Raw genomic sequence first — 12444 nt, 5'->3', positions numbered from 1 at the left:
GAAGAAATAACACCCTACATATTTAAGTCTGTATATTAAAAACTATTTCATGAGAAATTGACAAAATCATTATGACTGAGACATTTATTGAGAAAAAAAATGTACAGCAGCTCTGGATGTAGTATCTCTGTTGCCACCGAGTGCAGGCATGAAAGGGATGTCACTGCCGATGTCCATTGATATCATTCATGAAATAGCCAGAATATTGTTTGTGTATGCTTCCAATAAATGTAGTTCTTGATTTAAAAGGACATTACAACATGTCAGTAACATCAACCATCTCTAATCTGGGATATCTTGAAGGATAGGATATCTTGATGGCTGGAAGGCTCATCCAAATTCCACTGGTGTTCAGTTGCAGGACACTTGCATGTTTGAGATTTCTGTAATGAAAGAAAGTTGCCCCCACCCTCCCTGAAGAGTTCATTGGCATCTTTCATGAAAACTATTTTCTACTTCTTACTGAAATGTATATGCAATACTTAGTAAAGAATTATGGCTTGATTGTAAATCTATATTAACTAAAGGTTTTATATGCTTATAACATCTCTTCAAGCCAGTATGACCAATAAACTACTTTTGTAGTATATGATAGTTAGTATTAAGCAAATTACATTAGTGTCTCCATCTTTTGTGCACCATTGAATAAATATGTACGTCACCTATTTTTCCATCAGGTTCCATATTGCCTTGCATCAGGTTTAATTTTGGAACAGCACCCAGACATTAGTGGTCTTCACTTACCTGCCTCCCGTGCATCTCAAATTCTTGCAATAAAATTAAAGATGTGGTTCAACCCATACATGCTAAGTAAGCCACCTATGTGTGTCCCTAAATGGACAAGTGAACACTTGGCAACTCATTTGAGATCAGGCCCAAAATAAGTTCTACACAAGCCAATTGAACTTAATCCTCTTGCTGCATATGATACTCTAAGGCGCTGACATCTGTTAATTCTGCAGACTTTCACTGTATGTTTGTTGCTCTCTTTGGTACAGTTTAGCCCTTATGTAAGAAAAGAGTGGGAGGACCGAAAATATAGTTGGCTTTGTTGCATTTCATTGGCACCTGCTCTTACTACTTTTTAAAATTTGCCTCTTTTGAGGTATTTTCTCGATGTAAATTAAACCAAGATTCTTCATTGAGACTTTAACTGCAATTTGAGTGAGATTTCAGCATACAGACTAATCATAACAATGGGAAGTGAGTTTTCTTGTTTTTAGTTTTCATTTTGGATTCATTTGTGAAATTGGAGTATGCCTTTCAATTAAGTCTAAATGCAAAACAATGTATTTATACCACTTTGTTAATTCAATAGCATGCTAAAAGACAACAAGCTCAACAGGGTGTATCTTCCTTCCAGTCATAACTTTCCTCAATCCATCCATCCATTTTATACATCGCGTATCCTCATTATGCTCATTAGAGTCAGATGGAGCTGGAGTCTATCCCAGTTAACTTAAGTTAGGCGGGGTACACCTTAGAATAGTTGCTAGCCAATCACAGGGCAACTGTTTCAACTGAATGTTTTAGTAAAAACAAAGTTTCCAGAAAACAGAAAAATGATTCAGGATAGTGATGATAAATATATTCTTTATTGAGGAGACCCTTAATCATTTGCATCATATTTTATGAGCACTGTTTAAAGGTATCTTCGTGGCAGTCTTACTCGGCAGAGTCACTCTAGAAAAAAGGAAAAAGATCAGTCTGTTAAGGAACTAATTCAAAACAACAACAATGCGTAAATATTGCTTTTTACATCACTGCAATTGCACAAACATTACCTTTCCTATATCACGGCTCTTTGCCCTTAGCTTGTTGACCTGGGACTCAGCAATGTCAGCACGCTCCTGAGCCTCCTCCATCTCATGCTGGACCTTCCTGTACCTGGACATGTGAGTGTTAGCCTGCTCCTCCTGTGGTTTAAAAGGGTAACATTCGCAAAGTTACAGTAAAGTTAAGTTATTGCTGCAACTGAGGATGGTAAGAGGCACCCAATTTCACTTACAGCCTCCTCAGCTTGTCTCTTATAAGCCTTGACCTTCATCTGCAGTTTATCCACCAGATCCTGAAGCCTGATGCTGTTCTTCTTGTCCTCCTCAGTCTGTAGATAAAACATTCCATAGTGAGCAATGAAATACATTCATGAGCTACAAGTTTAGTTTTTATCGAGCAAGTTGTACAGTACCTGATAAGTCAGCTCCTTTACCCTCCTTTCATATTTGCGGACTCCTTTAATAGCCTCAGCTCCACGTCTCTGTTCTGCATCAACTTCTGATTCAAGCTCACGCACCTATAGGGCGCATGATGATGTGCATCTGTATTTTACGCTCTATTGGAACTAACATAAATCCTACATCACATTGAGAGTGTGATGTATTTCTGGAGCTAGATGGATGCAGGTTACAAGTCATACCCTAGCCTCCAGTTTCTGAAGTTGCTTCTTGCCACCCTTCATGGCAAGGCTCTCGGCCTCATCAAGACGATGCTGCAGATCCTTGACAGTGAGCTCCAGGTTCTTCTTCATCCTCTCCAGATGAGCACTGGTGTCCTGTTCCTTCTTCAGCTCCTCAGCCATCATGGCAGCCTGAAAATTTACATTTTACTCAAATTACCTCACTGATGGCAAACCTCTGCAAAGGAATCCCAGTTGTAAATGAAATGCAATGTCCAGCCCAAGAATGCTTTTTTAATTGAATGTCTTTCCCATAATTTCAATGTTGAGATTTTTTTTCTTATTTCTGTCAAGCTGGTGCAGATGGTAACTCACATCAGTGATAGCCTTTTTGGCCTTCTCCTCAGCATTTCGTGCTTCCTGAACAGCATCGTCAACTTCACCTTGAACCTGGACAAAGTCAGACTCCAGCTTCTTCTTGGTGTTGATAAGGCTGGTATTCTGAATGTGAAAAAGAGTAATGTTAGATCTGTTTTACCCGAAACCGTCTATATATATATTATTGTTTAAGAAGCACAGTTCGGTTTGAATCACTGAGCATGCACCTGTGAGTGAAGCAGTCCAACACGCTCACTAGCATCAACCAGCTCCTGCTCAGCCACTTTGCGTGCTCTCTCTGTTTGGTCCAGACCAGCTCGAAGCTCCTCGATTTCAGCCAGCATCAGGCCATTTCTGCGCTCTACCATGGCAACCTGCTCCTTCATGTCCTCCTGTCCTCTGATAGCCTCGTCAAGGTGCAATTGGGTATCCTGACAAATAAACGAATTAATCATTTCTATGGCCATCAGCATTTCTGATGCAATGATGAGAAGCTCACCTTGAGTTGTCCCTGGACATTCCTCAGTTGTTTCTGGGCTTCAGCAGCCTGTCTGTTGGCGTGGGTCAGCTGAATCTCCATCTCATTCAGGTCTCCCTCCATCTTCTTCTTGATTCTCAGGGCATCATTCCTGCTCCTGACCTCCGCATCAAGAGTGCTCTGCATGGAGTCAATGACTCTCTGGCTGTTCCTCTTGATCGTCTCCATCTCCTCGTTCTTCTCGGCCAGCTTCCTGTCAACTTCACCCTTGACTTGGTTGAGCTCAAGCTGAATGCGGAGAATCTTGGCTTCCTCATGCTCCAGTGTGCCCTGAAGGGAAATATTCAGATAGTACCTTTGGTTCCCCAAGTTACATTTTATCCAGTTGAAAAAATAATCTATTTGGTATCGTAATCCCATCAAATCAAGAGTTTAGAGAGACTCGAACTTTGTTTTACCTCGGCCTCCTCCAGTGCTGACTGGATTTCAGATTTCTCACTCTCGACGGTCTTCTTGGCCTTTTCCAGTTCATGAATGGTCTTTCCACTCTCACCAATCTGTTCAGTCAAGTCAGAGATCTCCTCTGCATATTAATAAACATAATACATTCATTGAAAATTAATTTTGGCAAATTGTCTTTGAAATTATTTTTAAAAAAAATACCATAAACTTAAGATGACATTGAAATTAAAATTTATTGTGATTTTTGTTTGTCAAAATAAAGATTCTAATTAATATGAGGTCCATCCTCTATGTAGGAATGACTCACGCTGCAGGTTCTTGTTTTCCCTCTTCATGGTCTCGAGCTGATCCAGAGCCTCCTCATAGGAGTTCTTTAACTTGAACAGTTCAGTGCTGAGAGAACGAGCCTCCTTTTGGGATCCTTCCAGCTCTGCCTGGCCCTCCTCAAACTTCTGCTTCCATTCTGCCAGAACCTACAATTTTTTTTAGGCTTAGCAATGAGGCACTGTGTTTCACTTGGATCATTTAAATTTTAATTGTTAGTTTACCTTATCAAAGTTCCTCTGCTTCTTGTCAAGGTTGGCCGCCAGAGCATTAGCTCTCTCCACATCAATCATGAGGTCCTCCACCTCACCCTGCAGCCTCTGCTTGGTCTTCTCCAAAGAGGCGCACTTGGAGTTCACAGCTTCAATGGACTCCTCGGCCTCCTGAAGACGCTGGGCAAGCTTCTTCCTGTAACGGGCAATAATTTTTGTTGTCATTTATAAGGAGAAAATTAGCTACTCAGAAAACACTTAAGACATACAGTAAATGTATTGTAGAGAGGTGTCTAAGTTTTACTTACTTGGCCTCCTCCAGCTCCTCAGTGCGCTGGATAGCATCAGTCTCGTACTTAGATCTCCACTGTGCGACCTCGCTGTTGGCTTTGGACATTCCTCTCTGCAGCTCAGCTTTAGCTTCCTGCTCCTCTTCGTACTGCTCTCTGAGCAGATCGCAGTCATGGCGGGAAGATTGAACAGCGTGGGCCAGAGCATTCTTGGCCTGGTAAGCAGAGAAAGAAATGGGACTTTGTTAAAATTAGTAAGATTTTTTTTGTGTACTAATAATATATTCATGTAGCCCTTTTTGTCATAGCTTGTGAATTTATGGTCAAATTAATGAAAGCATTGATGGTTAACAAGTACTGTATCTTAAAGGATTCTTGACATGCATTCACATATACCTTCACTTCCTCCTCAACAAGTCTCTTGAGTTCCTCAATCTGCTGAGTATAGGCCTGTTTGCCCCTGGTCAGTTGGGAAACCAGAGCTTCTTTTTCCTCAAGCTGGCGTGAAAACTCACCTAAGAGGCAAAGTGACAATCAGTTCATAACAATGAAGGCTCACTATACTATAATATGATGTATTTTGGGTGACCTACCATTCTCAGTTTGGAGCCTTGCCCTCTGTGCATTCATGTCATTCTGCTGACGGATATTCTCATCATATTTGGACTTGAGCTCTGCCAGCTGGTCTTCTAGGGTCCTGGACATTTTTTCCAAGTTACCCTGTCATGAAAAAAGCGTAATGGATTCTCAGTATTTAGCATATTATCATTCAGATATATTTCCCCCCTCATGAAAAAATCTTGCCTTTGCTTTAGCAACAGCCTCCATGTTGCCGGAGAGGTCATCAATCTCCATCTTGTACTCGCTCTTTTCCTTCTCCAGCTTCTGCTTGACACGCTGGAGGTTGTCGATCTGCTCGCCCAGCTCTGCAACGCTGTCAGCCTGCTTCTTGCGGAGAGTGGCTGCTGTAGCCTCATGCTGCAGGGTGGACTCTTCGAGATCACGACGCAGCTTCTGGAACTCAGCCTCGCGCTTCTTGTTCATCTCAATCTGAGCGGCTGTTGCTCCACCGGCTTCCTCGAGCCTCTCACTGATCTCCTCTAGTTCCCTGGAGAGGTCAGCTCTCTGCTTCTCCACCTTGGCCCGAGCGGCCCTCTCAGCCTCAATCTCCTCCTCCAGCTCCTCAATCCGAGCCTAGGTTTGATGATAGTATTGACAAAAAAAAGTGTATTACCTCAAACAGTATTAGATCTTCATATGTCAAGTCTAATATGTTGATAAATTTACCTGGAGTTCCTTGATTTTTTTCTGGAGTTGAACACCAAGACACTGTTCATCCTCAATCTTGCTGAGAAGGTGGCTGTTCTCAAAGTCTTTCCTTTGAGGAGAAAGGAAAAATACATGTTACGGTATATTTCTGTTTGCATTAGGATTCAGCAGGAAACTCTTAGAGGTTACCATATATTTCTGTCTTACTTCTTGAGTTTTTCATCAGATTGCTGTTTGTCATTCTCGAGATCCATTATGGATTCCTGAGCCAGTTTCAGATCTCCCTCAAGCTTCCTCTTGGATCGCTCAAGGTCCATGCGGAGCTTCTTCTCTTGCTCCAGTGAGCCCTCAAGCTGTCACATGCCATATTTTGGTTATATAAATGAGTTATGATCTTTAAATGACATAACACCGATGATACTGCTCAAGATTCAGTAAGTCATTACAAGGCAACTCTTTTCAGTCAACACAATGGTGTTCTTACATCATCCACTTGCTGTTCCAGCTTTGTCTTGGCCTTGGTCAGAGTGTTGACTTTGTCTTCCTCTGCCTGAAGATCGTCCAGTGTTTGCTGGTGGGCCTCTTGGAGGGCTTTCTTCTCCTTTGTTAACTTGGCAATGGACTCATCTTGAGTTGCCAACTCCTCTGTCAGGTTTTTCACCTGAAATATTGTGACTTTGTTTGTTAAATGTACTTTATTTAGTTAATTGATTCATTTGGAATTTCTGTGTCCACAATAAAAAAAAACTTGAACCTTGTTTTCAGTGGCATGTTTCTCCTTCTCCACTTTAGCCAAGGTGAGTTCCATATCATCAATATCTTTCTTCAGCTCTGAGCATTCATCCTCCAGCTTCCTCTTCTTAGCTGTAAGCTCAGCATTGATTTCCTCTTCATCTTCCAGTCTCTCCGTTGTTTCTTTGACTTTAGCCTCGAGCTGGATTTTGCTCTTAATGAGCCCCTCACATCTTTCCTCCGCATCTGAAAGGTTCTCCCCTTCCTACATGTAAACCAAGAATTCATCCAATTATTCATCAGAATATTTTAGATTTGTATATAAAAGACACACAGTTGGAGACTGCATTTAGGGCAGGTCCTTGCAAAGCATGTGCTGTACTTTTGACTTACCGCTGCTATTTGCAGTTGCAGGTCATTCTTCTCCTGCAGCAGGGAAACCATTTTCTCCTCCAGTTCTTTCTTTTTAGCCAGCGCAGTAGCCAGATCTGATTGCATCTTGTCATAATTCTCCTTCATCTGTTGCAGCTCTTTCTCAGTCTCAGCGCTCTTCAGGAGAGGCTTGACCTTGAAATACAGCTTCAGCCATGGCCAGTTTTTCACATTCATGAAGGAACGGAGGTTATACTGGATACTGAAGATAGATTCTCTGGAAAAAAAAGAAGCATTGGTATTTTATTGCAGTATGTTTTCTTTGGGATTGTTTAAGAATATTAACATTTGATTTTATCTGCAATAAATGAGAACATCTGCATAATAAAGAGCATAGACATACCTCCTCTCCATCATCTTAACAAATTCTTTCCTCATAACAAATCCTCTGCAGAGAGCCTGAGTCATGGTCACCAGCTCAGCCAGTTTCTCATCTCTCATCTCCTCCAGAGTACCCAGCAGACCAGCTTTGAAGAACACCTTTGTAATAAAAATATTAGTTGAAAATATATGAACACAACAACTCATAGAACATGTAGTCCCTGTGGCACACCTTTGTGTGGCCAAATTTGTACTGAGTGTGATCCACATCAATGGAGCCCAGCAGTTTCTCTGAAGCCTTCTTGTTGTCAATGAACTGACCTTCAGGGATGACACTGGCATTCAATACTTTATATCTGTGAGACAGGAAGTGTTATGTTGATACTTGGCATATTGTATTGACTGTAATGTCCCTCATTATACTTTAGTACATTAGAAATGTACCTCTGCTTGAAATCACCATAAAGGATTCTGCTGGGGAAGCCTTTTCTGCAGATTCTGATGCCCTCCAGTACACCGTTACACCTCAGCTGGTGGATGACCAAGAAGTTCTCCATAAGACCTGAATGTAAAGGTTTTGGTCAATTCTCTCTTTCTTTTCCCGGGTGACAGTTAAAGAAAATGGCTCATCTGTAAACTTCTAACCTGGGGTCTTTGATTCGTTGGGAATCAGGCAACGCACAAAGTGAGGATGAGTGCTCCTCAAGTTGGTCATCAGCTTGCCCAGGTTCTCCTGTGAGGCGAAATATGACAATTTTTACATGTCAGCTTGAAATCGTGGAACCATTAAATGTTTTTGTTTATTTTTTACATTACCCTGAATAGAGCAGAGACAGTCTGGAAAGAACCACCCTTCCTCTTTCCTCCCTTCTTTGCACCACTATCTGTTTTCCAAAACATGTAATTGTGTCACTGTCACTAAGTTATCTGCACTTAATATTTTTCAGCAGCCTTTTGAGCGTAAGCAACCGAGATTATACACATTTCAAGGTCAATCTAATTGCCTGGTGGCAGCAACTGCATGAGCGTCATACCTTCAGCTCCAGCATGGGTAAAATACAACATAGCCAGCAGTTTGTTTGAAGACTTCTGGTAGAGCTGGACAACTGAGTCATTCAGTGGGTCCTTGTTCTTGTCCAACCAGCCACTGATATTGTAGTCCACAGTACCAGCATAGTGAACCAATGAAAAGTGGGCCTCAGCTTTGCCCTTGGCAGGCTTTGGCTTCTCAAAGGCCTTGGTCTTGCCAAGGTGCTGATCATGCAGCTTGTTCTTGAAGGTTGTGTCAGAGGCCTTAGGGAACATGCACTCCTCTTCAAGGATGGAGAAGATTCCCATTGGCTGGCGTAAAGTAACAAGCATTAAATTATGTGTCAGACACTAACAAATCAAGTTTTGGAATCAAATTGAATTTGAATCTTGCCCGGGAGATTTGTCTCACCTTCTCAATGAGCTCAATGCAAGCAGCCAAGTCCATACCGAAGTCAATGAATTCCCATTCAATGCCCTCTTTCTTGTATTCCTCTTGCTCCAGGACAAACATGTGGTGGTTGAAGAACTGTTGCAGTTTCTCATTAGTGAAATTGATGCACAGTTGCTCCAAGCTGTTGAACTACAGGATACAGATGTATGATTACTCCACTGATATGTTGTGTGCGTGTGTTTGTGTGTGTGTGTGTGTGTGTGTGTTTGTGTGTTTGTGTGTGTGTGTGTGTGAAGGTTCTGTGACATACATCGAAGATCTCAAATCCAGCGATATCCAACACCCCGATGAAGAACTGTCTTGGCTGCTTCGTGTCCAACATCTCATTGATGCGGATGACCATCCATAAGAACATTTTCTCATAGATGGACTTGCACAGAGCTGAGACAGCATTGTGGACCTAGAAATTGAATTACTTGTAAAAAAAATATTCTCCAGTTCACATGTATATTTAAAATTTTAATATTGATGCTCTTTAACATTTTGAATTTAAATATACTTTTTCTGACCTGTGGGACAGTCTGACCTTTGGTCACCATCTCGTTGCCAACTTTGACTCTGGGGTAGCACAGAGCTTTCAGCATATCAGCGGAGTTCAGACCCGTGAGGTACGCAATTTTATCAGCCACTGATAAAAAGACAGTTATTTGTAATTTGCTTAAGACAGACATAGTATGACCCTTGACACAGCTATTTTAAGCTAATATTACAAGACATACCCTCAGTGCCATCAGGTTCAGCCTGCTCCTCACGCTGCTTCTGCTTGAATTTCATGTTGCCATGATGCATGACAGCACCAGTGAGCTTGTAGATACCCATTTTCTCTTCTCCACTGAATCCCAGGATGTCAATAGCTGTCTGTAATGTACATTAGCCGAGGTTAATAGATTTTAACCATTATTTCCAGCTCTCATAAATAAATAAACCTGGATAATAGAATTTAAATTTTGTCCTTACATCTGTTGCGATGAACTCCTCAATGTCATTGATGCTCTTGACAGTAATTTCACCCTGACTGATCATTGGGTAGTCATATGGGTTGGTCGTGATCAGAAGAGCCTCTGGAATAAAGTTGAGGGAACACATGAATCATTTTTTAAACTGACTTTTCGATTTCATTTAATGTGACATACCCAGCAGCTCGGGCTTGTGTCCAGTCATGAGCTGATAGAAGATATGGTAGCTCCTCTCTGCAGACAACTGGAAGGTGACACGGGACTTCTCCAGCAGATCTGACCATTTGTTAGACATAGAAATTCATATCGAGCCAACATTTTGTTTATTGTGCCATTCATGTGTGTGAAAACTCACAAGTTTCAATATCAGCTGAGGCCAGCTTGCCAGTAGTGCCAAAGTGGATTCTGATGAATTTACCCTAAATGTATCACCATTAGTAAATATGTCAGTTGGCTTGTTAACTGAAAATATACAATTGTTAAAGTAGAGTGTTATAATATGACAACTTACAAAACGAGATGAGTTGTCATTCCTCACAGTCTTGGCATTACCGTAGGCTTCCAGCAGAGGGTTAGCTGCAATAATTTGATCTTCCAGGGAACCCTAAAAGGGCATAATTATGCTGTCAACAAAGATTTTTAGTTGACTAACTAATTAGGTTCCACCAAGAGAAGGGCATATGTTCATTTGTATGGTAGCTTTTTGTAGTAATTTTCACCACAGTAGTTTTGTTAACTGACACATTTTAATTTCTCTGTAAATCCACCTTAAATGCCAAATTCATACATATGCAGGAATTGGGTATATGCTAAAAATAATTTTCATTTGGGTCATGCTCTTCTGGGGGCAATTCTCATTTTACCTGAATTTTCCCAGATTGTGCCTCACTCTTTTTGGCTCCAGCAACTGCAATTGTTGCAAAGTACTGGATGACACGCTTGGTGTTGACAGTCTTCCCAGCACCGGATTCTCCACTGGGGAAGATAATAATATTTCAGTACAGTTTCTCAAAGTTTCAAATAAAGTTGTTGTTTTAATGACTTACGTGATGAGGATAGACTGGTTCTCACGGTCTAAAATAAAAGAAGTCGTCAAATATGTTAGATACTAATTGTAGTTTCTACAAGTACAATGTGTCAGGACTTTTCACGAAATATATTACCAGTGAGCATGGACTGATAGGCATTGTCAGAGATGGAGAAGATGTGGGGTGGAGCTTCAATCCTCTTCTTGCCTCTGTAGGCCACAACAACTTTAGCGTCGTACACAGGAAGCCACTTGTAGGGGTTCACGACGACGCAGAACAGGCCGGAGTAGGTCTGGAATGAGATTGTATTGCTCCCATAAAGCCCCCGCCTATGGCTAATCCGTTGCTTAAATTCAAACTATCCGGGGTAGAAAAGCAGTACACTGGTATCGACTCACGTAAATCATCCATGATGCAAAACGCTCTTTGAGGTTATACAACACAGCAGGCTCATTGAGGTGGGTCATCATGGCCATATCCTCAATTTTATCGAACTTGGGAGGGTTCATGGCATGAATTTCATCTTCTTTGACGGTGACTGTCTGCATTGGAGATGCACCAAAAAATATATATTATAGCATCATATGGCATGGACATCTAGCACTGTAAAAGATCAGAAGATAAATCATGTCATACAGTACTGCAGTATCTAGTTTTTTTTGTAATTCACCTACCTTTCCAGCAACTCCAAGGACCTCAACGGTAGCTTTGCCACCCTCTTTCTTGACGAGTTTACCCTTGAGGTACATCTCATCAGGAACAGTCACAAAGAATGCTGTTTTCGCATCAAACGGCGTATTTTGAGCCTCAATCCTCTCCCTCTCTGGTTTGCGGAGGTAAATGGCCGCAGGCCCAAAGCCTTCCAAGTCCTTGTCCCCCATGATGGCACCTTATTTGGGACTGAAACAAAGACTAAGCATTACGCTAACAAAGAGGTTTGTTCTTATGTACAAGACATTCTTAAAAATTAGAATGGTGTTATGTCTGATATTCTGACATCATACCTCACTTAAACAAGTGGGGCGAGTATCTTGGCGGTGGCCTGAAAATAGTGATAAAAATATAATTGATCATGGTTATCATGCAACAAAGCGCTGAATTTTCATATAGAGATTAAAATCGGTATTGTACATTAAATAATACATTTTAAGAACTTGTAATTTTAGTATATATTTGTTTCGCGTCTTAAACAGTTACTTATACAGTGAGCTGTACTAAGAGTAACGAGCATTGCTGCAATCTAAAATCAACAAAAGTATTGTTCAAAGAAGCTCTATTGTTCTAAAGATCTATTCACTGACACTTCAAAATGGTATTCCATTAAATCATTCCATAAGACATGCATTAAAAAAAAGCATGCGACTAGATAAACAGCTTACAGCACTAACCTGGGTGAGATGCCTGTCAGTTGTCAGTGGATGTGAAGCGCTTGCTTTTATTTGGGCGGGACATGCCAGGTCAGCAGATGAGCCCAACTCAATTTGGTCAAGTATGTCTGTCATCATCAGAGACATCCTTTGAAACCAGAGCTTTGGTCAAGCGTTTTGTGTCAGAAGATGAAACTGTAAACCAATAATGTCTGCAGTAAAGGATGATGACACATCCAAAATTAAAAGAACGATTAGATATCTTTTTTTTTTTAACACCTAAAATCTTTGTCCTTATTGAAATGCAAATGTCATGG

At 41.1% G+C, this 12444-nt stretch overlaps 1 protein-coding gene across 1 annotated transcript; it reads right to left on the bottom strand.

Moving 5' to 3' along the window:
* Positions 1–1573: 1573 nt before the first annotated feature.
* LOC133465435 (myosin heavy chain, fast skeletal muscle-like) lies at positions 1574–12173 on the bottom strand. The gene is made up of 41 exons (XM_061748254.1): positions 12149–12173; positions 11765–11802; positions 11435–11660; positions 11159–11302; positions 10896–11052; positions 10779–10806; positions 10596–10707; positions 10244–10336; positions 10088–10151; positions 9910–10008; positions 9734–9837; positions 9496–9634; positions 9286–9404; positions 9027–9176; positions 8735–8905; positions 8328–8634; positions 8110–8177; positions 7939–8026; positions 7738–7855; positions 7526–7649; positions 7316–7452; positions 6934–7189; positions 6563–6805; positions 6293–6469; positions 6016–6161; positions 5827–5917; positions 5344–5733; positions 5133–5259; positions 4936–5054; positions 4558–4754; positions 4262–4445; positions 4021–4186; positions 3710–3834; positions 3273–3581; positions 3001–3204; positions 2771–2896; positions 2417–2587; positions 2189–2293; positions 2009–2104; positions 1785–1916; positions 1574–1683 (listed from the first exon to the last, which is right to left on the bottom strand). Exons 3-41 carry the CDS (start codon positions 11639–11641, stop codon positions 1666–1668), a joined length of 5811 nt encoding a protein of 1936 aa, XP_061604238.1. The 5' UTR covers positions 11642–11660; positions 11765–11802; positions 12149–12173; the 3' UTR covers positions 1574–1665.
* Between the last annotated feature and the right edge of the window lie 271 nt (positions 12174–12444).

This window comes from Phyllopteryx taeniolatus, chromosome 16 (assembly GCF_024500385.1).
Source record: "Phyllopteryx taeniolatus isolate TA_2022b chromosome 16, UOR_Ptae_1.2, whole genome shotgun sequence".
Taxonomy (NCBI): Eukaryota; Metazoa; Chordata; class Actinopteri; order Syngnathiformes; family Syngnathidae; genus Phyllopteryx; species Phyllopteryx taeniolatus.
The sequence above is the reverse complement of the archived record's forward strand: the minus strand, read 5'-3'. Positions and strand labels throughout refer to the sequence as shown.

What these genes read in the sequence shown, in the direction of transcription:
- LOC133465435 (XM_061748254.1), bottom strand. Translation starts at nt 11,641, where the DNA reads ATGGGGGACAAGGACTTGGAAGGCTTTGGGCCTGCGGCCATTTACCTC. An exon ending in AGGAGTTCATCGCAACAGAT is followed by an intron (nt 9,635 to 9,733) that starts GTAAGGACAAAA and finishes TGTACATTACAG; the next exon opens with ACAGCTATTGACATCCTGGG. An exon ending in AGAGACAAGCTGAGGAGGCT is followed by an intron (nt 1,917 to 2,008) that starts GTAAGTGAAATT and finishes TTTAAACCACAG; the next exon opens with GAGGAGCAGGCTAACACTCA.